Source organism: Taudactylus pleione, unplaced genomic scaffold, assembly GCF_031769625.1.
Source record: "Taudactylus pleione unplaced genomic scaffold, aTauple2 ptg000938l, whole genome shotgun sequence".
Lineage (NCBI taxonomy): Eukaryota > Metazoa > Chordata > Amphibia > Anura > Myobatrachidae > Taudactylus > Taudactylus pleione.
The window spans coordinates 606,327-632,999 of NW_028285339.1; the positions used below are offsets into that span (position 1 = coordinate 606,327).

The window sequence follows — 26,673 nt, forward strand, 5'->3', positions numbered from 1 at the left end:
AAGTGTTATGGTATAACATACCTTGGTTAACTCTTTTTCTTCGACGTCCATAGGGTCCTGATGCATCTGGCTTCAGTTAGGATCTGTTCTTTAGCCTTTTTGTATCACAGATTCCCTCTTCATATGTTGAGTGTTCTTGGGTACATTGTACTTCCTTCTCCACTCTCCGTCTCTAGCCATTAGGCTTGGTTACAAACTGAAAGCATGTGGCTGAGGGTGGAGTATATAGGGAGGACCAGTGCATGCTGGGAGCTACAAAGCTTGAGCTGTTTGGTACATTGGATCTTTGGGAACTTCATACCCCATGGTAATTCCTGTGGGCCCTATGGACCTCAAAGAAAGAGTTATCGAAGGTATGTTAATACCATAACTCTTATTTTTTCAGTGGCCATGCCCCTTGTGGCATGTGACCACGCTCCACTTCTCGCAGTATGCGCCTTAGGCGCGGCTCCATTTTTCATCTGGGCTCCAAATACCCTAGTTACGCCACTGTATACATGCAATTCAGGAGCACATACAGCAGCAATTTCTGTTACTGCATTACACCTAATATTTGTTTTTGTATAGTGCATACTGCACTAATAGAAGTCTTTATGTTGGGCCATCCAACAGCAGAATGCTTAGGTTCATTTCTTTTTACCAACATAGAATGCTGGGACATTTAGGACAGCTGTTCTATAAGTAACTGCGTAAAAAAGTTTTATAATGGATATATCTAAATGTTGGAGGGATTTTGTTTCTTAATCACTTAACTGGCATGGTCGCATGAGATGTGACCGCAGCCTGTTGGTCTTCTATTAATACGGATGTATCTCATGTGACCACAGTCTCCCATCCACCATGTGCAGAACTGATTTCTTTCTGCTCTGGAGGGATGAGATGTAGCAGTCTGAACTGTAGCTCCCCTCTGAGCAAACATGGTCTCCACCCAGTCCATCCATAAGATCTGGTAAAGTGTCTCTTTATATAAATTAATTATAGGCGTGCCTGGGGTTTACCCAGTTTTAGTATGGTTTTCTTGGCTGCAGAGCTTATAGCCAACAAGAGCTTTCTACCTCCCTTAGAGACACGTTGGGATTTAGGGGGAAATCCGAATATGGCCCCCATCCGCCCCATTGTTAATCTGACCCTACAATCACCCTTTGTGCAACCTTTTGAACATGGACATTCATTGCTAAGACTTCCAGCTTTCCACAGTGTTTAATGGTAATTTTCCTCAGGTTTTAGCAATCTGCATACATCAACAATGACTCTAATTTGCCAATATAGCATAGCTCTTATTAATGCATCAGACTGGAGTACAAATGGACTAGAAAGGTCTGTATATGCCAAAACTGCTGGATAAATCGGTATTTCTGCAAAGTGGCTGCATAGTTTCTGATGATCAGTCAAAATGTTAAGTTGCTTAGAAAGTACTTTGCCTTTCAGCCTGGGTTTGCTCTGTTTAATAGCCAGAGCAAGTACTGGGTCTACTGATTATAATTCCCCAAGCAATTTTGGAGGTCTTTAATAAAGGTCAGTAGCAGACCCTCCAACATGACCATTTCCATTAGGTACAAAATGCTCTGCTCCTGGACTTCCCTCTTAATGTATGATTGCAGACACCTGTGCTGAAACACCCTTCTCATCAATTAACTAATTCAGCACAGGTGTCTGCAATCATACATTAGGTGGGAAGTTCAGGAGCAGAGCAATTTGTACCTAATGGAACGGGTCATGTTGGAGGGTAGGCAGTAGTATGAGATAAAACCCAATATTTTTCTGAGCTTGCCTATGGTTCCAGGTCTTAAGCTGGGAACACATAAATTTATGATGGTGCGACCCAGCATTGCGGTGTGCAATGTAACGATACATCACGTGCGCTATACATACTGCATTATCCACCATACAATGGCACGATGTATCATTACATGCTTCACGTACCTCTACTGCATTGTTAATTGCATCGTCCCGTCTGACATGCAGCACAGCAGTGGGACGATGCGATGAACGACGAGCGGGAATAACAGATCGGGCGTACACATTATACCACATGTACGATATATTGTTCTGACGCGGATCGGAATGATATACCGTTACGATACATCACAGTGTGTACCCAGCTTTATTTTGCGATGCTCAGACTGGTGCAGTTTTAGCTGGCTCCATACAACCATCCTTTGCAGGGCCGAATTAAGAGCCACATGAGTCTGGGACAGAAAATGTTCAAGGAACTATACTGAGAAGGGGAAGAGCTGTGACTGGTGCCACAATATATCCCTACATACAAAAAAAAAATAGAAAAATTACATAATTTTGAGGGAAAATTAGATAAACTATTCACATTTATTGCCGACTATATGGCCAGCTATGCAGTTGAAAATCATGCTGTCATCATGATGGGCCTATTTTTATGTGGAGGACAGGAGTTGTAGCTACATCAGCTCCATTATTAATCTGTCCATGTCACTGGGAAGGCTGGGGGACTCGTGGGGAAGGAGTCAGCAGTGGTGTGGGCTTTCCAAGTCACCGCTGTGGGTAGAATCAGTGGCACTGCAATCGGCTGGTGATGTGGGGAACCAAAGTCAATAAAGACTGATATTCCCGCAAAATGATAGATATTATGGGGACTCAGAATGGAAGGTAGAGGTCCCAGGTTCCATGGCATTTGAGACATTGTGGCCTTGTGGCAGTGCCAATCATGCACATAAATTACTAGTATGGGTGGGTTTCCATTAGGGGTGTGCACCGGCCACTTTTCGTGTTTTGTGTTTTGGATCTGGATCTTTCTTCGTGTTTTGGATCTGGATTGGTTTTGCCAAAACCACCCTTCCGTGTTTTGGGTTCTGGGTTTTGTGTTTTGGATCTGTATTTTTTTGAAAAAAAGCATAAAAACAGTTAAAATCACAGAATTTGTAGGTTTTTCTGCTCCTATGCTATTATTAACCTCAATAACCTTAATTTCCACTCATTTCCAGTCTATTCTGAACACCTCACACCTCACAATAGTGTTTTTATGTCCAAAAGGTTGCACCGAGGTAGCTGGATGACTATGCTAAGCGACACGAGTGGGCGGCACAAACACGTGACCCATCTAGGCGTGAAACTGCAGTGGCAGACAGGACGGCAGTTTGAAAAACTAGGCCCCAAACTGTACATAATGCAAAGAAAAAAAAGAGGTGCAAGATGGAATTGTCCTTGGGCCCTCCCACCCACCCTTATGTTGTATAAACAGGACATGCACACTTTAACAAACCAATCATTTCAGCGCCAGGGTCTGCCACACAACTGTGGCTGAAATTATTGGTTCGTTTGGGCCCCCACAAAACAAGCTGGCAATTAATCTGTCCCTGCACAAACTGGCTCTACGGAGGCAAGATGTCATCCTCATCCTCCTCATCCACCGATTGCTCACCCTCTTCAGTGTGTACATCCTCATCCTCACAGAGTATTAATTCGTCCCTGCTGGAACCACAGGTCCCTCTGTACGTTCTGGAGGCTGGTCTCCCTGGAAGAGTTGATAATTCATTTTATGAACATCATCTTCTCCACATTTTGTGGAAGCAACCTCCTACGCCTTTCGCTGACAGAAAAAAGAAGAAGAATATTTTTATTGTTTGTGTAGCACACTTGGAGGGTGTCACCACCCTTTAACAGACAGACGCACGCTTGTCGCTGCTGCTTTAAGGATGCAGGTGCGGCTACAGCCCACACATTTCACAAAGACCGAAAAAAAAAGAACAATATTTGAATTGTTCGTGTAGCACACTTTGAGAGTTACACCACCCTTTAACAGACAGACGCACGCTTGTCGCTGCTGCTTTAAGGATGCAGGTGCGGCTACAGCCCACACAATTCACAAAGACAGAAAAAAGAAGAATATTTTTATTGTTTGTGTAGCACACTTTGAGGGTGTCACCACCCTTTAACAGACAGACGCATGCTTGTCGCTGCTGCTTTGAGGATGCAAGTGTGGCTACATCGCACACAAGTCACAAACACATTAAAAAAATAGTTTTTTATTTTTTGGAGCACTTTGAGAGTTACACCACCCTTTAACAGACAGACGCACGCTTGTCGCTGCTGCTTTAAGGATGCAGGTGCGGCTACAGCCCACACAATTCACAAAGACAGAAAAAAAAGAACAATATTTTAATTGTTTGTGTAGCACACTTTGAGGGTGTCACCACCCTTTAACAGACAGACGCACGCTTGTCGCTGCTGCTTTGAGGATGCAGGTGGAATCTAGACGGGATTTGGAACCGAGGACACACTACCTCCATCAATTGTCTAAATCCCACTGCACTAATGGCAGATACCGGATGCACGTCTAACACCAACATAGAGTCAAGGCCTCAGTTATACGTTTTGCTTCAGGATGACTGCTGTCGTACTTCATCCTCATCGCTAGGGACTGTTGGAGGGTCAATTGTTTAGTAAAAGTAGTGATGTTCCTACTTCCTCTCTGGGATGATGAACAACTCCCAGCAGCATCAACAGCACTAGGAGGAAGTGGTTCTTGATCTTTCCCTATTTTATTTTTATCGGAGAAAGTTTGGTCCTCCATTTATGTTATATTGATATATACGTGCGGCTAAAGCGCATACAAACACAGAAAATATTTTTTTATTTTTGCTGGAGAGTAGTGCACTTTGTGGGTTACACCACCCTTTAAGAAATGAGCCAGCCGGCTCTTTACTTATGGGACACAGGCGCACGCTTGGCGCTGCTCCTTTGTTGATGCACGTGCAGCCACAGTGCACACAAGTCACAAACACAGAAAATATATATTTTTTTGTTTTGGAGTGTACTTTGGGGGTTACAGAACCCTTTAACGGTCAAGCCAGCCGGCCCTTTACTTATGACACAGGCGCACGCTTGGCACTACTTTGTTGATGCACGTGCGGCTACTGCGCACACAATTCACAAACACAGAAAAGAATTTTTTTTTTGGTTTGGACTGGAGTGTACTTTGGGGGTTACAGCACCCTTTAACGGTCAAGCCAGCCGGCCCTTTACTTATGACACAGGCGCACGCTTGGCACTACTTTGTTGATGCACGTGCGGCTACTGCGCACACAATTCACAAACACAGAAAAGAATTTTTTTTTTGGTTTGGACTGGAGTGTACTTTGGGGGTTACAGCACCCTTTAACGGTCAAGCCAGCCGGCCCTTTACTTATGACACAGGCGCACGCTTGGCACTACTTTGTTGATGCACGTGCGGCTACTGCGCACACAATTCACAAACACAGAAAATAATTTTTTTTTGGTTTGGACTGGAGTGTACTTTCGGGGGTTACAGCACCCTTTAACGGTCAAGCCAGCCGGCCCTTTACTTATGACACAGGCGCACGCTTGGCACTACTTTGTTGCTGCACGTGCGGCTACTGCGCACACAATTCACAAACACAGAAAATAATTTTTTTTTTGGTTTGGACTGGAGTGTACTTTGGGGGTTACAGCACCCTTTAACGGTCAAGCCAGCCGGCCCTTTACTTATGACACAGGCGCACGCTTGGCACTACTTTGTTGATGCACGTGCGGCTACTGCGCACACAATTCACAAACACAGAAAATATATTTTTTTTTTGGTTTGGACTGGAGTGTACTTTGGGGGTTACAGCACCCTTTAACGGTCAAGCCAGCCGCCCCTTTACTTATGACACAGGCGCACGCTTGGCACTGCTTTGTTGATGCACGTGCGGCTACTGCGCACACAATTCACTAACACAGAAAATAATATTTTTTTTGGTTTGGACTGGAGTGTACTTTCGGGGGTTACAGCACCCTTTAACGGTCAAGCCAGCCGGCCCTTTACTTATGACACAGGCGCACGCTTGGCACTACTTTGTTGATGCACGTGCGGCTACTGCGCACACAATTCACAAACACAGAAAATAATTTTTTTTTTGGTTTGGACTGGAGTGTACTTTGGGGGTTACAGCACCCTTTAACGGTCAAGCCAGCCGGCCCTTTACTTATGACACAGGCGCACGCTTGGCACTACTTTGTTGCTGCACGTGCGGCTACTGCGCACACAATTCACAAACACAGAAAATAATTTTTTTTTTGGTTTGGACTGGAGTGTACTTTCGGGGGTTACAGCACCCTTTAACGGTCAAGCCAGCCGGCCCTTTACTTATGACACAGGCGCACGCTTGGCACTACTTTGTTGATGCACGTGCGGCTACTGTGCACACAATTCACAAACACAGAAAATAATTTTTTTTTTGGTTTGGACTGGAGTGTACTTTGGGGTTTACAGCACCCTTTAACGGTCAAGCCAGCCGGCCCTTTACTTATGACACAGGCGCACGCTTGGCACTACTTTGTTGATGCACGTGCGGCTACTGCGCACACAATTCACAAACACAGAAAATAATTTTTTTTTTGGTTTGGACTGGAGTGTACTTTCGGGGGTTACAGCACCCTTTAACGGTCAAGCCAGCCGGCCCTTTACTTATGACACAGGCGCACGCTTGGCACTACTTTGTTGATGCACGTGCGGCTACTGTGCACACAATTCACAAACACAGAAAATAATTTTTTTTTTGGTTTGGACTGGAGTGTACTTTGGGGGTTACAGCACCCTTTAACGGTCAAGCCAGCCGGCCCTTTACTTATGACACAGGCGCACGCTTGGCACTACTTTGTTGATGCACGTGCGGCTACTGCGCACACAATTCACAAACACAGAAAATAATTTTTTTTTTGGTTTGGACTGGAGTGTACTTTGGGGGTTACAGCACCCTTTAACGGTCAAGCCAGCCGGCCCTTTACTTATGACACAGGCGCACGCTTGGCACTACTTTGTTGATGCACGTGCGGCTACTGCGCACACAATTCACAAACACAGAAAATATATTATTTTTTTAGCACTTGGGGGGAGCACCCCTGATGGACAGAGCACCCCCTGGACAACACTACAGCACCCCTTTAGGACTGGGACACTGCACAGGACTTTGGAGTGGACACAGCCCCTATGGAGAACTGACTGCACAACACAGTCCAGCCAGCCCCTATGGACTTTGAAGTAGTGGACACAGCCCCTATTAACAACAGCAGCACAGCACAACACAGCCAGCCCCTATGGACTTTGAAGTAGTGGACAACAGCAGCACTACACTACACTACACTACACAGCCCTAACTCCCACCCTCCCTCTTCACTGTCCACAGCCGAGTGAGAAAATGGCGCCGACGCGAGTACCTTATATAGGATCCAAAACCCGCGAGACTCGGAAGGCGGGATGATGACTTTTTGCCTCGATTTTAGATCAGAGTCAGGCGGGAAAAGTCGAGCCTGACTCGGATCGGACTCGGATCGGGGGGGCTCGGGGGGGTTCGGATTTCAGAAATCCGAACCCGCTCACCCCTAGTTTCCATAAGACGTGGAGATGAGGGGGAACTACGTATTAGCAATGGGCACCCTAGAAAAACAGCAGTGTTAATGGAGAAGGCATGAAGTCGTACCCTGAAGTCACTTGCAAGCATCAGCAAGATCCCGGCGATTCTGCCGGATATTTTTAAAGTGGCAATCATTTAAAAGGCAAACCAATCTGGAGCTGGGCACTCAATAAGTACTTGGATATTGTCTGCCTGACTGGAAGGGTATTCAGAGGAGCGAATGGAGAAGTGGGACCCTTTTGTGACAGGATGAGCCTCTGATTTGCATAAAGACTGTTATTAATATTCAATAGAACATCTGTTACAGGAGGAAGTTGTTGAAGTTGTACTTCTAACAGTTAATGTGTTGAAGGAAGAAGTGTTAATACATTTATTGTTTAATTCGTCACGAGATGGTCTGGCACCCAACATTATTAACTTTTCATTTCACCTGTTTTAAATATGGGTCCACACTACCAGGTAATATGTGTTAAGCTAGCAAGTATTCGGCACCCTTCAGGTTCCCACCTTTTGGAGGGTGGGTTCCATATTACATTCTGGTACCCCAAATAAATTCTATTGCAGCACTAGAGTGTTCACAAAGGTTTAAATATAGTATTTGGGCAAGTTTCGACAACTTTACACATGTGGTTATTGAACTTCTTGTCCATTCTTATTTGCAATATTTGAATTCCTTTAGGTTGCACTGCATTTTTCAAATCAATGTATTTAAATCACATTTGATGTGTGCTTTGATTCATTGTGCCCCTAGAATATCACTCTTCGTGTCTTGCAGAATCTATCTCCACTCCGTGCGTGGATCTTCAGCATCCTTTATGTTCAGAGTTCATATGTTTCTTCAATGATTTTTATCTTGCAACTCCCCTATAAAGTGCAGATTTCTGAAGTGGCTGGGACTATTAATGTGTCAGAGCTACTATGGGCCTCCCAACTAAAGGGCCCATTCTCGTAAGGATTCTCAGTTTTGTAGAACGTCCTTGTTCTAGACAAAAGCCATATTGTATCAGGTTTTTTTTTTTTTTGTAATTAATTGACTTGGTAGTTCCCTGGGGGATATTAAAAGTCTTTGAAATCTTTTTTACCATTCTCTACTTGGTACTTCTCAAAAACTTTTATTGGATTTGCTTTAATTATTCTTTGATATTCTTATTCTTCTCACAGACAGGTGTATTTATGTTGAAATCCCTTTAAACAATCTAGTTGTTATGCACAAAGGACTTTGATTAATTATGTGACCTTAGATGACAAGTGATTGAACCAGAGTTTAGTTAAGTGGATGTTAGCAATAGAGCTGAACACTAAGGTATCGATTGCCGTGTTTTTTTAAAATTTAACATAATAGCGGATTTTGTGTTGTTCGGCGATAATAATACACAATGAATCCATTTTTAATCCAGGAAGACTTTTTTGTAGTCACTGTAGTATTAGATTGGTAATATAAGGTTAGCTATAGTGTTGAAATATCTCACACCTTCCTTGCTGAGGTGACAGCAGAATCACTATGCCCCATGTCATAAGGAGATGGAAGCGATGTAATACACACCCAGCAATAAAATTCAGTCAGGATTTCCATCAAGAGGTTTTATTAAGCATTGTACCAATATAATGATACAGTAGCACTAAGACCGATGGTTTGTTAGTATGATGACTGAGGGCCTCATTTTGCAAACAAAAAAACAAAAAAAAACAACTGAGATTTGAGAGTGAATTACGTAGAAATCTAGATACAGGTGAATATCAGTGAGCACACGCAGTACTGAACTGAATATACTGACAAGCAATGTTATACCCAATATAAATGAGGCCTCTGTATCTTTAAAGAAAACTCATCTGTTCAGCTATGAGTGGTAGTGTCCTGTATGTATAAATAACAGCTATACCACAAAATGCACGCTACACTAGGGGGTAAATTTACTAAGAATCGAGATAGGTCGAGATGACAATCTCGTGTGTTTTTAGGCATGTTTTTCATCTCGCAAATTCACTAAGTGCAAACTCGGGTGGGTTTTTTAGTGAGCTTGGTTTTCTCACTTTTTTTTCTCTCCCGAGATGTAAATCTCGCCTTTACTCGCCATCGGCAAAAATCGGTCAGTTTTTTAATGTCAGATATACATCTCTCAAATTTACCAAGAATCGAGATTTCAATCTCGGGAGAGATGCCTGCAAACTCGCTGCCAAATTGACGTTTTGAGGAGCCAGGAGACGCCGGCTACATACAGCACACGAGTGCATGCTGGCCTCTTGTTAGCGACTCACAGGACAGACGTCCGGAGCGTGGCAGCATCATTCATAGAGCGGCAGGTCGGCTTCATTACAGGCTGTGCCGGGAGACGGGTCAGCTTGTTCCTGACACTGGCCCTGTCGGGTACATTTGCAGCACAGCAGCATTACTCATCAGACGGCAGCCTTTTCATGAACCTTTTCTGCTGGAAGACGCCTGGAGCGTCGCAGAATACTTTAAGGTACCACTATTGAGGGATTCCTATTGTTGGACGCCGGTGACAGTCTATAGCAGTGTTGGCTAACCTTGACACTCCAGCTGTTGTGGAACTATATATCCCAGCATGCCCTGCCACAGTTTTAGCATGCCCTAATAGCAAAACTGTAGCAGTGCATGCTGGGTTATGTAGTTCCATAACAGCTGGAGTGTCAAGGTTAACCAACACTGGTCTATAGAGATGGTATTGATATTCTATTAAGGAAGTTGAATACGGGATTGTGGATTATCAATTGCACTATTAAGAGAGGTTCTCTACTAACAAGTTTGGTAATCAAGTCCAGATTACTATCAGTTCCCTCATGCTTTGCTGCTACATCTACTGACATTTAACACCATCAGTGCCTACTATGGAAGTCTGTATATGACTATAACCTGTCTTGCTTTGCTACTAATACCATTAATACACTGGAACTTTGATACATGTATATCTTACTATTAACCATTGTTTCTACTCTATACTAACTGCTTGGTCCTATTAGCTCATTATCTGTGTGCACACAAGATCATTGCTGTAGGTTTAATTGGATTCATTTTTTATGAGATCCTCTATATACATTTTGAGCTCATTTGCATTTCCTGGTATATGTTATATGTATTTTTAATTCTTCTATTATCATTTATTATATTGTATTCTAAACAATTTTTGCATTGGTATTAAATATTATACACAATATATGTGCTTGCTTCAGCGCTTTCCTTAGCCAGTTCTTGTTTCTAATCTTGGGGGAACCAGCTCCCCTGTTTATAGGTTAGCTGCAGAAGCATTATCACTCATTTTTACATTATTGGCTCTATTTGGTTGGACACACTCATTCTTTAGCGCCCAGGGTTCTTTTTCTTTTTCGTTTTCTTAGTAAATTGATGTTTTAAACACTCATCTCCTGATCAGCGAGTTATGCAGAATCATGACAAAATCTTTTTTTTTTTTTTTTTCTTTTCAAAAATTATGTGAGGTACCCCCCCAAAACACTAACCAACCCCGAACTTGCCAGCCTGTCCTGGTACCTAAAATTATGGGGAACAAAATGAATAGGGTTACCCCGTAAACCAATTCTGTGGGCGGACACACTGTAACAGTATGTATTAGCATGCTGTTAGTCTTGCTAATGAGTTCAGTCTCCCGGCTGACAGTCAATCAGCGGCAGCTTCCATTAGCGGCCGTTCATTGGCTGGGACCCACGTGGAGGAGCCGCTCATGGCCTGGCCTGGGCTGACTAGCGGTCAGGACTGATGCTGCGGCTGGGGGACCCGGTGAAAGGGCTCCCCTGGCTGTGGCATCAGCCCACTGCTAGTAAGGGTCCAGGGCTGGTTTTAAATATAGGGGTACCCCTACGCATTTTTTTTTGCCCCTATATTTAAAACCAGCCCTGTCCCTGCTGCCTGGTGCTGGTACCTAATTTACGGGGTAACCCTATTCATTTTGGTCCCTGTAATTTTAGGTACCAGGACAGGCTGGCAAGTCCGGGGCTGGTTAGTTTTTTGGGGGGTCCTCACGTAATTTAAAAAAAAAATAAACCAAATTTATTACAGGCACAACACAAGCAGCCTGCACATATCTCACTGATATGTGCAGGCTGCTAGCTCGGGCGAGATTTGCAGTGAAAAAACACTGCAATCTCGGGTCAGTAATCACATCTTCACTTGTAACTCGATTTGCTTCACCATCGGAAAACTGACTTTCAGCTAAACTCGCTTCTTAGTAAATTTGCAAAACCAAAACAACAAAACAAGCCCGAGTTTAGGCGATGCAAATCGAGATTTAAAAAAAAAAACTCGACCTATCTCGATTCTTAGTAAATTTACCCCTTGGTGTGTACTAACTAGATATGCAATCCTTTAAACCTAAAAGTGAACAAATGACTTTAGGTCACGGGTGGCATGGAGCTTCTTTAGCATATTCATGGTGAAGGACATGGATTATAAACTTATATGATGTCTTGTGCATTCACAGCCACACAGATACAGTTGTGCTCTCTATCTCACATTCATTCTGATGGATAATCTACACGTACCATAAGCTATTGGCACACAACAGAGTTTGTAAAGCATCATGATGTTAAGAATCGTCAACGATGACGTGTAGCATCCTGCTTCCTCTTGTAGTCCTTTTCCTGATGATACTGCTTATATATTTTTTTCTCATTGTCCTCTCTCCTCCTCTTGTCTTGTTTGAAGTATTTATTTTGCTCCCCCATCTCCTTTTTGAATGACTTTCCAAATTCCTGTTTTTTTGGGTGGTCAAATTTCCTGTCATCATTCTTTTTCTGATAACGTTTTTCTTTGTACGACTTCTCCTTTACCTCTGGGGATGATTTATTTGATTCCTTTATTTTCTTAGTAAAGGGGAAAATCTCTCTTTTCTGGAACCCATCTTTAGGTGCTCTCCGGATTTTAGCAGCTTTGACTTCCATGTATTTCCCTTTAGCCTTTAACCCCCATTGTTCCGTTGGCTTTTGCTTGTACTTTTTCTCCTTTTCTTTCTCTGACTCTTGTGATTCCTGTATTAACACATTTGCCTGAGTTTCTTTTACCTCATCTTTTTCCACACTGGGTAATTCTGGTTCTTCAATAGCAGGTGGTTCCGGTTCTTCTATCACCAGAACCTCTGGTTCTTCAATGTCAGGAGACTCTGGTTCCTCTATGGCGGGTAATTCTGGCTTAGATGAGCCAAACCAACCTTGAAAAAACCATGGTTCTGGCTGTTGAAAAAGGAAGGGAAATATTTAAAAATCAGATATCTTATAATCCAGCATACAATATAATTAATATAATATGTTTGGTTTTGGTTACCCATGTACATTTTATAGAAATGCACAACTTATTAATCTTCTATAGGTCTCCAAGACAGTCTGTTATCAGAGGCTCTATCTTTGATTTAATTCTATTAAATGTATTTTAAATGTATCTATTAAATGTAATGTATCTATTAAATGTAATGTAATAATTGTTTTATTAGTTGATAGAACACAACAGTTTTGCAAATGGTGACTTATGGTGAACAACACTGAACAGCACAATGACCCACTTTGATCAATGATGACTGCCAGGATGTGCCATGAAGAACAAAGCAAAAGATAATTATTAAATAAAAACTAGGCTAGAAGCAAAATAAACTAAACATAGAAATATAATTTATTGTTCCTTGAATTTTGTATAAATGTTTGGCAAAATATTGAACCACAATTATACAATTCATATTTGTAATGATCATTGCTTGAGGGTGAAGCGATCTTTTTTGGATTCAAAATAATTACTTAGCATATTATTATCTTTTATTTATAAAGTGCTTACATATTGCACAGTGTTGAAAATCAGGGTATCATGTCAAAAAAAAAAAAATTACATACAGATACAGTACAATATAGGGAAAAGCTAGCCCTGCTCAAACAAGCTTACAAAGTAATAGGTGCGTGGAACACTTGATGCATAAAGTAGCTGATTTTCAATTGCAGCTGTTGGTGGGGAAAATGTATGTGACTACAGTAATGAGCCGCATTGCCAGCCACAAATACGTAATACAACAGATAATATTTATACTCCTGTCCTAACCAACTTGGTATTCTGGTGACAGGTGATCAATTAACTCCCCTGCAATGGAAATATAACACAGCAATATCTTGGGTATATGTTGTGTTACTAAAGGAAGAACCTCTCAAGTACCACACAGGACCCAGATCAATCAAGATAAAGGCTTAGCAGAAGTAAGTACGGGACAGTGGCTGAGACTTCTGGATAATTCTCCTCAGCAGGAGACTTCTGCAACATAGATTCAGGGGTCCATCCATTCATCACTAAATGGTCCATTACACATGCAATAAGCTAGTTTCCGCAAATTTTAGATAATAGGCTCTTCATCATCAGGGGTCCGATAAGAAAACCTGATATTCAGCAAACTCCTAAAACTTTTAATTTTTGGACTATGCCTATGAGAATAAATGCCATCGTTAGATGGCGTTTGTTGTTGAAACCTGGTTCCTTTTTATGGGAAGGAGTTCCGGTAATGTGAAGAGGAATCCGAGCGGGTCCCTCCTCCGCCTCCTCACTGGTTTCCGGTAACACAAGCGCAGAAGCCGACCACGAGGGAGGTAAGTAATGCTGTCATCACAGCCTGTGTTATTAAAAGTAAAAAAACACCCCTGCCTTTCCCATTGCCCCCATACTGTAATAAAATAAAATATGTGCAGGCTGTATATATAAATTTACTTTAATAATATTGTGCCCACTTATATGTATCAAAAACATTGTGTCCTCTTTTACTGTATAATTAGCATTATGCTCCCTAATAAAGGTATTGTGGCCTGCTATGTTTTATTAATAAATGGTACTGGTCTCCCTTCAATATTAAATATTTTTAGTGATGAGAGACCATTCCTGAATTACTGTTCGTCGGTTACATAGATGGGACACCTGGCAATTACAGTAACTCATTTTTCATCAGTGATCTCCATTGAGCAGTCCACGGTGGGTCAAAGCAATGGGGTTTTTCCATTCCCAATGGAACCAAGACAGAAGAGGAAAGGTAAATAATAGAGGTAACATTACTAAATAGCATGGGCACTTCACATATTTGCACTTTTTAAGGAGTTGCAAATGAAAATAAAATTTGAGCAAACACGTGAAATCTCACATACAGTAAAAGCATGAGGAAGATTCACACCAAGGGCTGTATTCAATTAGGTGCGAAAAGCCGTTTTCGGCGATAAACTATTGCGAGTGAAGTCATTTCGCCATGTGAAAAGTTTCCTCCGTATTCAATTCCAGAGACTTTTCGCCGGTGCGGAAACTCAATACAATGGAACTGGCGAAAAAGTATCGCCTATGAATAGTTATTGAAAAAAAGTGCACATCACATACAGTGGAAGACTCGCACCAAGGGTCGTATTCAATTAGGTGCGAAAAGCTGTTTTTGGCGATAAAGTATCGTGAGTGACGTCATTTTGCATTTTGCTATATGGTAAATAATAAAGGTAAAATGACTCCCCACTAGGGCTACTAACACTTATCTGCTTATATGTGTGTAAAGGTCGCTAATATATAGCTATGTTTATTATCCATGTCTGTGTCCTGCTATGTAAGTCGCTGGTTACTTATTTGATTATGTACTTTGTAAGGTGCTGCGGAACACTTGTGGCGCCATATAAATAAATAATAATAATAATAATAATAATAATAATAATAAATAGAGGGAAACCACTACACAGCAGCAACATTTTATTTTCATATAGTACATGGGCAATGAGTATGGGAAAGGAGGTTAATAAGTTATGGTGGTTTCCTCTAAACCACATGTAGTTTGTGTTAAACTGCATGTGATTCAGGGGGTTCAAACCATCAAACATCGTCGGCAGTTTAAGAATTACCCTCCGGGGGTCCAGAGGTGAAAACTGCTGCTAATCTGTGGCAGTTTCAGCCTGTCACACAACACGATTTTTAGTAAATTTCCCTCTTGGGGGCATATTCAATTACACGCGAAAAGTCCAGTACTTTTCGCATGCCGGACTTTTCGCCGACATCGCTGGTTTTCCATGTGAAAAAGTATCGCGCTCGTCCCCACTTATCCCCGTATTCAATTAGAAATCGTCGAAACGGGACCTGGCAAATTCGGACCTGGCGAAAAGTGCTGTCAGATTTGGGGAAATCAGCCTGACACCCCCCAACAGATGCACTGACATTGGGGATCACTATAGATACCCCCGATTAGGCCTGCTGAAGGTATCTGGGGTACCTAAATGCTGTCAATAGCTGCTAATTGCGTCTTAGCAGAAGTAGTGAAGAATAGCATTTAGCAGCTTTTTTAGAATAAAATAAGTAGTCCCAGCAAATTTGGGGTACACGAAAATGGGTGCAAGCACATTTTAAAATTGCTAAAATGAAAATTTTAACAATGTAAAAAAACACCTGCCGCAACCCTTGCAAACTTAAAACACCTGGAGCATACTTGGGGGGGCCCCTGGAGTCTATTTAGCTAGTTTTTAAATTTGTACCCCCCACTTTGGACTTTTTCACCCCCAAAATGAAAGTACTTTTTTGGGGTGATCTAAAGTATTTTTTTTTTCATTTTTTTACGCAGTTTACCTTTGGGGGACTGTCCCAAGGGTGCAGGGGGGTTTTCCGAGGTTTGCACCCCAATACCCCAATTCTGCACTTTTTTTCAACACCTATTCATAGGCGATACTTTTTCGCCAGTTCCATTGCATTGAGTTTCCGCAAATGAATACGGAGGAAACTTTTCGCATGGCGAAATTACTTCACTCGCGATACTTTATCGTCGAAAACGGCTTTTCGCACCTAATTGAATACGGCCCTTGGTGCGAATCTTCCACATGCTTTTACTGTATGTGAGATTTCACGTTTCCTCAAATTTTATTTTCATTTGCAACTCAAGTGCCCATGCTATTGTTTTTCATTGAGGAGTACAAATGTGTCAAAGATACTGCAGGCCCTTTGGTGACTTCCATAACAGGTGCCCAGATTTGCCAGCCGACGGCCTATTCTAGACAAAGTTGCAGTAACATAGAAACAAAGAATGTGACGGCAGATAAGAACCACTTGGTCCATCTAATCTGCCCTTTTTTTTTACCTTTTAGTAACCTCAACCCTATGTGATCCTCAGTTCTTTGTAAGGATATTCTTATGCTTATCCCATACTCTATTTGCTGAACTTCATAGTTCAACAAAGACAAATCTTGCAGTGCTGGCTTATACCTGAAAAAAACATAAGCCCTTTTCAATCAATAGCTATTAATTATAAAAACTTTAATAAAAATAATAATTATATATTATATATATATATATATATATATATATACACACAGCAAGATGACGAATTGCTGCCTAGATGACCAGTCGGCCATAAATCATAGGTATTAAAATAGTTTTTCTAGTTTTCTCACAAAAGTATACAATTTTTCTATTTTATATGTTTAGGGAGACAATGGGGCTGACGGTGTAAAAGGTGTACACACCCACATGGCTCTGGCCACACCCATGCAGCCCGGGCATAACCAGACCTTTGTGGGCCCCATAGCAAAATTTCTAAGGGGCCCCCCAAGTGAGGTATCCACCACCGGCAGCAGTGGGAGGGGAGAATAATGTTAGGGCTGGGCTGGCACTAGGGGAAGGGGGGGTTGGTTCTCACTGGCAGCGGCTGGAGAGTAGTGTAGTGTTTGGGTCGGGCTGGCACTGGGGGTGGGGGTGTTCTCACTGGCAGCAGTGGGAGGGGAGTGTAATGTTAGTGTCGGAACGGCACTGGAAGGGCTGGGGGTGTTCTCACCGTCAGCAGTGAGAGTGTGTCCGAGTCCAACAGGCTTCTGCACTGCTTCCAGACTCGAGTGATGATGATGTCATCATCATTCCAGTCTTTGGCATCTTAGGGGTGGCTCTCGCTCTCCTCAGTCCGGGACTCCCAGTAAGTCCCCCCTTCTACAGGAAGGATCTTTAAATAAACTTTTATTTAAAATAATAAAAATTATCTTAAAATAATCTTGGAATAATCTTCAAAAAAAAAAAAAAGGTGCAGATTGCTTGCTGGGACTCTGGCCCCCCAAGTGGTGGGGCCCCATAGCAACTGCACCCTCTATAGTTACACCACTGCATGCAGTACTGGTCACAGCTCTTCCCCTTACAAGGATATAACCATTCTAGCATTGACCCCATACCTGGCCTAATAGACAAGAAACTGGTCAGGCTCCTAATTATACTTCGGAACAACGTTGGCAATATTACTAGTCACAAGGATACATCTATTGTACTTGTTGCTATATAGCCATACAGTAATGTGTGCATTTAGGCTGGCAGTATTTCATGGCCCAGGCAAGCCACTCTTTCCTCTCTTTCAGTGCAGCAGAACAGATGTGCATTCTTAAACCCATTACATATTCCCTGAAAAAGGACTTAGTAAGAACTGTGAAATTTACACTATTTTTTTAGTTTTCGCTAACCTAAACTTTTATTTTTAACCTCTAGCAGTTTACCACTTACCTTTGTACCATTTCAGGTTATTGGCTGCACTTGAATTAATTCAATTTAAATAACAACTGGAAAAATGGTGGTGTTCTAAAACTTTTTGCAGGCAGTGTGTGTGCATTTATGTAGATAGATAGATAGATAGATAGATAGATAGATAGATAGATAGATAGATAGATAGATAGATACTGAGAATGGCGTAAGTTTATATTCAATGGTAGGCCAGCCCTATAATACTTTCCTTTGCTCTTGCTGTCTGAAGCTTTTTTTTTTACTTCACCTGCAACCATACATTTGTCGGAATGGGTATGAAATACCGGCGGCTGAAGAGCAGAAGCCCGACAGTTCAGAATCCCGACACGGAGAAGTCCCCTCTCCCCCCTAACCCTAACCCTCCCTTTGTGGTGCCTAACCCTAACCTCCCCAGCGGGGGTGCCTAACCCTAACCTCACTTCCCCGCACCCTAAACCTATGTCTCCCTAACCCAAACCTCCCCACGGTGGTGCCTAACCCCCTCGGGATATCAGCATCTGTATTTTTGCCGGGCGGCGGGATTCCGGTGTCGGTATATCAACAGCCAGCAGCCCGTCAGCCGGCATCTCAACTGCATCCACATTTGTCTATTTGTAGTTGATGAGCATTATGCCCATAGTGTCAGTTATTTTTCTTATTAAAAGTTGATAGTGCCCAGGGCATTATTAAAAGTCTTTGAAATCTTCTTACACCATTCTCTGGTACTCTTCAATATTGGATTTGCTTTGAATGTTCTTTGACCATGAGGACGTTTCTGTTCACATATCTCCTAACTGACTGGGGGAACTTCCTACAGAGGTGTCGTTATTGTTAATAATTATTTTGAAATCTATTGAAACAATATAAATGTACACAAGTGGACTGTAATCAATTATTATGTGATCTCTAGACACAAATAATTAAATAAGAGTTTAGTTAGTTGGATTTTAACAAAAAAGAGGTGAATACATTCGTTACCTGTTTGTGTTCTCTGTAATTAACCCATTTTGATTATATGATGCATAGAAGTGAAATATAAAAATGGCAAATGGACTGAATATTCGGATTTTCTAATTACCAAGTGCCACAAAGACATAGGTTGGGATGTACTAGACGGAAAATATCCTTTGCTATTTTATTCGCATTTCTAGGTACATACAGTACCAGAGTTATTAACACCGGTATGTACTGATATGTGATGGGATGTACCGCATCCACGATGCTTAATAATCCCGCCCATTGTATTGTTTGTTTGAAGGTCAGCTATAAGCTGGTTTTAAATATCCCACAGAGGTTACAGCAGAATCACTATACCCAATGTAATTGTTAGATGGAAATTACCTAATACACACACAGCAATATCCTTTCAAAGAATTCAATGGAAAGAAACTCAGTAAGGGTTTCCAAAAACATCAATAAAAAAGGTGTCTAGTCCTTACATATATTAAGCATTGTAACTATATGACAATACAATAGCACTAAGGGGCCTATTTATCAACGAGTTTTACACTCGTTACGTATGATAAATGGTGCTCCAGCCAATCAGCTCACAACTGTCATTTTTTTAACAGAGGACAGTTGGGAGCTTATTGGCTAGAGCACCATTATCATACGCAACGAGTTTTATCACTTGTTTTAATGATAAAACTTGTTGATAAATAGGCACCTAAGACAGGTGGCGTACCAGTATGGCTTCTGTAACATTTACATAACTCTAGAAAACAGACTGTGCATTGACTAATTATTCAACTGCAGGCCTCACTTATAGTTGGATGCATTGTTAGCTCCAAACATAGCTATAAAAATGTTATCACACAAAAAAGCGCATTTATAGTGTGTGCGAATTATGTACAAATCTAAATTACAGAATTGCATACCGCAAACAATTAGACTTTGCATTTGATACCTTCACCTGTCAGGATGCTTCCATTGGGTGCCAGATCCTCCTCTCAGCACAGGAGCATCCCCACCCTTAAAAGGACTGCTTTGGAACATCCCCAAGGTCTCCCTGTGGTGAAGAGACCATTCCCCTGGATGCCCGTCGTGATGGCTGAGGAAGTCTGCTTCCCAATTGAGAACTCCCGGAATGAACACTGACGAAATGGCTGGGAGATGAGATTCTGCCTATGCCAGAATGCGATACACTTCTGTCATTGCTGCCCAACTACGAATGCCTCCTCGATGGTTGATGTATGCCACCGTGGTGGCGTTGTCGGACTGAATCTGCACGGGCTTTCTGTGAAGAATGTGCTTTGCCATCATGAGGGCCCTGTACACAGCCCAAAGTTCCAATATGTTGATGGGCAGGGATGCCTCTACCATTGTCCAACGGCCCTGAAAGGAGTGAGGACCGGTCACTGCGCCCATCCCCGGCGACTGGCATCCGTTGTTAGGAGTATCCAGTCCGGGATCAAAAAGGGGCGACCCTTGGTTAGATGAGATGTCTGTAGCCACCAAGAGAGGGACAGACACACCTCCGGAGAGAGTACCATCATCTGAGCACTGATCCAATGGGGTAATCCGTCCCACCGGGAGAGGATCAGCCCTTGCAGGGGCCTGGAATGGAACTGAGCATATTTCCACCATGTTGAATGTGGATACAGTGGATCCCAGAACCTGCATCACCGAGTGGACTGACACCCAGCGACTGCGGAGGCATCTGCGTACTCGCAGCTGCAGCGTAGAGATCTTTTCTGGAGTCAGAAAGATTCTCTGCTGGTGAGAGTCCGGAAGGGCTCCCAAATGAACCATCCTCAGTGAGGGACTCTTTCCAATTGATCAACCTCCCAAGTGTTTGTAGTCAAGCAACTGTCAGTTGCAGGTGGTGGTGAAGCACTTCTGGAGAACTCGTCAACAAGAGGAGATTGTTCATATATGGTAGGAGTCGGATACCCTGACTCCACAGGTGGGCTGCCATGACAGCCATAATTTTGGTAAATACCCTTGGAGCCGTGGATAGGCCAAAGGGCAGCGCCTGAAACTGGAAGTGTTGTTGCAGTATAGCAAACCGCAGATAACGTTGGTGAGAAGGCGTTATTGGAACATGAAGGTATGCATCCTGAATGTCCAGCGATACCATGTAATCCCCAGGTTCCATAGCCAGTATGATGTATCGTAAGGTTTCCATCCTGAACCTGGGCACCCGAGAAACTTGTTCAGAGCTTTGAGGTTGATGATAGGCTGATGAGACCCATTCGGTTTCTGAACCAGAAAGAGAGTAGAATAGTAACCAGTCCGTTGAGATAGCAGAACTGGTACAATTACCCCTGCCTGCAGCAAGGACTGTATAGCTTTCTGGATCTGCAAGGCCTTGGTTTTGTCTGAAGGAGGGCCTGTGCAGAAAAACTGGTGGGGAGACCTTCGAAAGAATGAGAAGGCGTACCCCCTGAGAGACCACTTCTCTTACCCAAGCATCCTTGGTGGTTTGACACCAGTGCTGGGTGAACTGAAGAAGTCGGCTTCCCACTCTGGGGTCCCCCAGAGGGAGGCCTGCCCCGTCATGCTGCGAGTTTATCCTCCTGTTTGGAGGCCAGGCGTCTTGTGCTCCAGGCCTGTTTCTTAGGCTTGACAGTTTTCTTGGCAGTAGACTGCTTAGGGAAGGACTGTCCTTTGGATTTTCCTTGGGTACGAAAGGACCGAAAGGAGGAGCTTTGAGACTTTGCTGGAGCAGATGCTGAGGGCAGAAATGCAGATTTGGATTTGGCCAATGTGTGAACAATCTTGTCCAGGTCTGGGCCAAGCAAATCTCCTGTTAAACGTAAGGCCTCCAGACCTTTCTTAGAATCAGCATCCGTGCTTCAATAGCGTAGCCACAGGGAGCGACAAGCAGACACGGCTGCAGCCGAGACCTTAGATGTCAGTAGACTAGCATCCAAAGCGGCCTCACCAATATATGCAGCCGCATCCCTAATATGGGCGACCAGTGACACCTGATTGTCTGGAACTTCCAAGGAGTTCTCAAGTGCATCAGCCCAATTCTCTATATCCTTAGCTACCTAGGATAGCCATGGGCGGCCGGGCAACAGCTCCTGAAAGAGAGTATATAGACTTTAGGCAAATTTCCACCTTCCTATCCATAGGATCCTTTAAGGAAGAAATGGAAGGCATAGGTAACGTTGCACTTTTAATTAATCGTGTAATGTGTGAATCCACCGCAGGGGGTGATTCCCACTACTTACAATGAGCCTCAGGAAATGGGCTTCATGAGGTCAAACATTTCTGAGGTTGATACCTCTTACCAGGCGATTGCCAGGTCTCAGCTGTGTGATCCACCAGCTGATCTGATAGAGGGAATACTGCCGAAGACACCTTTATCTGTTTAAACAGAGGGTGTTTGGATTTAGGGGCTGGTTCGTCATCCTCTATAACCAATGTGGACCTGACCGCACGCACCAAGGCAGGAATATTAATTCTAGACTTGGGCTCCGCCTCTTGCTGAGGGGAGTTGGGGTTAGTGACATCTCAGATTCTGATAGCTGTGTGGATTGAGATGACAACACAGGACACTTAGCTGGTCGTACAGGTTTCTCACTCTGCAACATGGTCTGAGTGGCTGTAGAGGTCGTAGCCAGACTCTGTACTGAGGTAGAGAACACATCCACTCATGGTGGAGGACCACCCTGTAATAATCACACTGTGGGAATGACCGCCTGCTGTGGTACAGGAGGGGTCTGCACAATCAGTGGAAGCCCCTGTGAGTGGGGAAGGAACAAAAGTCAGGACCGCCAGGCGGCCCACGATAGAGGCCAGCATCTGAGGAAAAAACGCCTGTACTGATGACGGGGGATTTGGGGCACATGGCGAGTTATAACATCTTATACACAACCCATCCCGAACCACATCCTCCTCACTCAAAACCACAGTACATAGGGCCTGATTCAGAGCCGCTCGTAAGTGGCCGCTCGTTCGCTCTTAGCGATGTTCGCACAACTGCGCATGCGTATGGGACGTAATGCGCATGCGCAAACCAGTCATTGCGGTCGGAAATCGTGCACTCGCAAAACAGCGAGGGGCTGCTAATTTGATTGACAGAATGTACCGTTTGTGGGTGGTGAAAGGGGAAGGTGCTTGAAAACGGGGGAGTGGAGATCCGAACGCAGGCGTGCCAAACGGTAAAAAGGACGTTTAATGGGAGTGCATAATTATTAAAGGAGCGTCATCGACCATGTCACTTGGTTGTCTTTTAGCCTGAACTGCTCGCAGTGATAGCGGTAAGAAAAACCTACCACAAGCACTGCGAGCAGTTCAGATGCCTTTCGATGTACCCGATTAATCTAATAAATACCGGAGATGAAGTGTGATGCGAACGTAAAAGGGGCGTCTTTACAAAATAGCGAGCGCATTTTTCGTTCGCTCGCTCAGACATAGAGGCGGCAACAAACCGCAAAGAGCGAGCGCTCAATTTAAATAGCTGGCCCCTTTTTTGGAACGACTGTCTGCAAATAGCGTCCGGCTCTGAATCAGGCCCATAGTCTGCAAGTTTGCAACAAAAGTACAGGCATGTGTCCATTACCCTTGTCAGACATATCTGCAGGGTAAATGATGCACAATAGCACACTGTGGGCCTGATTCAGACCCGGACACAAGTGGCCGTTCGCACGTACGGCGTACGAGCGAGAAAATGTAAATTAAACCGCTCGCTCGTATTTTCGTTCGCAGCTAATCTTCCGCCCCATAGTCTCCCAAATAGCGACCGTCCGTCTCCTCTTTGGTTGCAGGGAACGCTCGCACAAGTCAATTCCGGAAGTGGCCTTGTCAGTTTCCGATTGCCTGCTATTTCATTCTGCCCACATACTTGAATCGATTAATAGCAATCAGTATATTCATTAGCTTAATTGGTATTCACATCTTTGCAATCCGTTTTTTTTAACAATGTCAATAAACTTTATTATTGTTCGTGTGTGTCATTCCTTCCGCAGAATACGTACGTTTGTACCAAGGGGATGGTTTTTCAAATTTTATAGTTTGTTTGAATGCTACTATTGTTTTGCGTTAGTTTATATGCAGATTTTTCATCGTTATTAATATTATTTAAATTAGCTTACGCATGTCACTGCATCAAGCCTATCATAATTCACATTATATTTGTGAGGGTGTAGGTCACATGACTCATACAATAACCAATAGAATGCGTTCTGGGACCTTTATTAAAACTGTTTTTTGTTGAAAAAATCATTGCCATCATGAGAGCCGCAGCATTTACACGCAGAGAACTCCTGGTCCTCACAGATGTGATGGACCGGAGAATCACTGATCATCCGGCCCCCATCACAAACCTCCGCAAGTGGCTCGCCTATGCGTAGGTGCGTCGCCGGCTGCGTAATTTGGGCTTCCGCCGCAATATTGGCCAGCTTGAAAGGCGGTGGTCGGATCTCCACCGCAGGTCCCCACGCCTTTTGGCCAATTTGCGTCAGCAAATTAGCGAAAGTAAGTGGTTTTTTTTACATTTTAAATGTAAGCATACCTGCGTGTGCATGTTTTCCGTCTAGCCCTGTTTATTTAGGACATACCTGCGTGTGCGTGTTTTCCGTCTAGCCCTGTTTGTTTATTTAGGACATACCTGCGTGTGCATGTTTTCCATCTAGCCCTGTTTGTTTATTTAGGACATACCTGCGTGTGCATGTTTTCTTCAATTAAAATTTTTGGGTGTGTAAATTTTTAACAAAACCAAAAAAAAAAAAAAAAACCTTAAAATTTTTTATCCATCATTTAGGGGCTGAGCGCAGACTACGACGTCTAATCCGTCATCGGCCTCGTCCCCTATCCCCCACTCCCACCCAAACCTCCTCTCCCCAACCTTCCCCAAATTCCCCCTCCACCCCAGACCAGCCAGTCCGTGAGGCCCCTCCCTCTCCTAATATTCCCATCCCTCAAAATTCACCCTCCCCTCCACCCCCCCCTCTCTTTTCATCACCCTCCCCTCCACCCACCCCTCTCTTTTCCTCCCCCTCCACACCTAGTCAAATCTCCCCTCCTCCATCGGACCAGCACTGGCCCACCTCAGAGGAGGACGATGTCGGGGCTCCAGGACTAGTCATCAATATGACCGATATGTTTCCCTTTTAAACTATGGTTGTTTTTGCATTTTTTTGTTTTTGGGTGATGTTGTCCTTTTGCCTGTGCATTTCCAATTTGTAAAGTATTTCTAATGTCTTGGATATATATTTTTGCAAAACAATGTCGAGGATGTTTTCCCCTTACACATATCACACATGTCCAAACACTCATACTTGTGTCTTTCTAGTTTACGGTACCAACAAATGTAGTGTTTTTGCGTACTTCTCCCTTTTTTTGGTTGTCTTTTTATGTGTAATATTTAAAGTTTTTTTTTATACAATCTTTGCGTTTGCCATTACTTTGTTTTTTTTTTAATTTTTACTCTTTTTTTAAAGTATAGTCTGATTTTTAAGTTGTTTGGTAACATATAAATTAAGGTGTCAGTTTAGTAATCCACACATTTTTTTTAACCCACAGAGGACCAGAGGCGGATGCACGAAATGCAGGAGGGCTTGCACAGGCTGAGGGGCCATGTTGTAGGCATGCTCGTGGTCCTGGATCACATGATGGCGCTCCTGCGCCACTATTTTTTTTTTTTCCTCCATAAAAATGTTAAAAAAAATAAAATATATTTTGATTTATTAAAGTCTCATTCCTTGTCTGTAAATATTAGATTGTTTAACCTTACATAAGTTGACTATTGGAGCATGTTTTTTGAAGTAATGTAAATTTGATTGTAGAAAGCTAAAGTAAGTATGTAAGCTGGCACATTAAACACCTAAGAATACCAATAGGTTTGTAGAATTACCAGCAATTTTAATTTTTTTTTGGGTGGGTAATGTAAATATTAAATCAAACCTGCTTAGGCCTAGATTAGAAAACATACTGATTCACCATAATACCTTTGGTGTTTGTTTTTAGCCACAAAGCATGGTAAAATACTTTGCAATTTAACACATTACAGGATTAGCCATTAAGAAAGTTTGCCTTTTTTGGACCAGGTTACACTTGCTTGTAATTTACCAAGGAAAAGTCTTTTTAACGTAATCCAAAAATTTAATCCACACAAATAATAAACACAAAGTGACTTGTGACAATCAATTCACACAGTGAAAACACGCTCCAAAAAACAACCAACACCAGAAATAAAAAAAGAAAAACAACAATCAAGAACTGTTTGAAGAAATAGCAGGCCAACATGAATCCACAAATGAGGCGAAGAAATAATTGTTCCAGAAGTTATATCCAATGTGGCCACATGTAGACAATTTTTAGGATCAGGTAGTAGGCATCGTTTTTTCGGGTAATTTTAAGGAATAAAAGACAAAAAAAAAAATATTAAAATTGGCCATTAAAATCTTACATGTCTACATTGTGTCAATTAACTACATTTTTTAAAATAATTACCTAAAATATCTGGCCACCACATCATCACGTATGGCCCTCCCACATACTGACCTCCGACCAACCTCGGGGGGGCCATCCTCAGGTAAGGCATCCTCTGGCTGCATTGGGACACCACTCCTTATGGTGATGTTGTGAAATATTCCACACAGGACCACAATTTTTGAAACCATATCCGGCAAATACATGAGCTCGCCACCAGAGCGGTGGAGGCATCTGAATTGGCCTTTTAAAAGGCCGATACAGTGCTCCACCACCTGCCTGGTGGCTGTAAGTGCGGAATTATACTCACTTTGTGGCCCTGGTGTGGGAGCCAAATAAGGAGTGAGCAGCCAGAGCGTGCAAGGGTAACCACTGTCTCCTGTGAAAAAACAAACATCAGGACCATTGTGTAACAAGCTCTGCAGT

The 26,673-nt window shown here is 42.9% G+C and overlaps 1 protein-coding gene across 4 annotated transcripts in view; it reads right to left on the bottom strand.

The window, feature by feature from the left end:
• Nucleotides 1–11,356: 11,356 nt before the first annotated feature.
• Nucleotides 11,357–26,673, bottom strand: part of JSRP1 (junctional sarcoplasmic reticulum protein 1) — a 442,040-nt gene continuing 426,723 nt past the window's right edge. For all 4 annotated transcript variants that reach the window (XM_088459842.1, XM_088459841.1, XM_088459844.1 and 1 more), the window contains one exon: nucleotides 11,357–12,587. In XM_088459842.1, coding sequence (XP_088315968.1) covers nucleotides 11,955–12,587 — 633 coding nt within the window. In that variant the 3' untranslated portion in view covers nucleotides 11,357–11,954. The remainder of the gene's footprint in view (nucleotides 12,588–26,673) is intronic.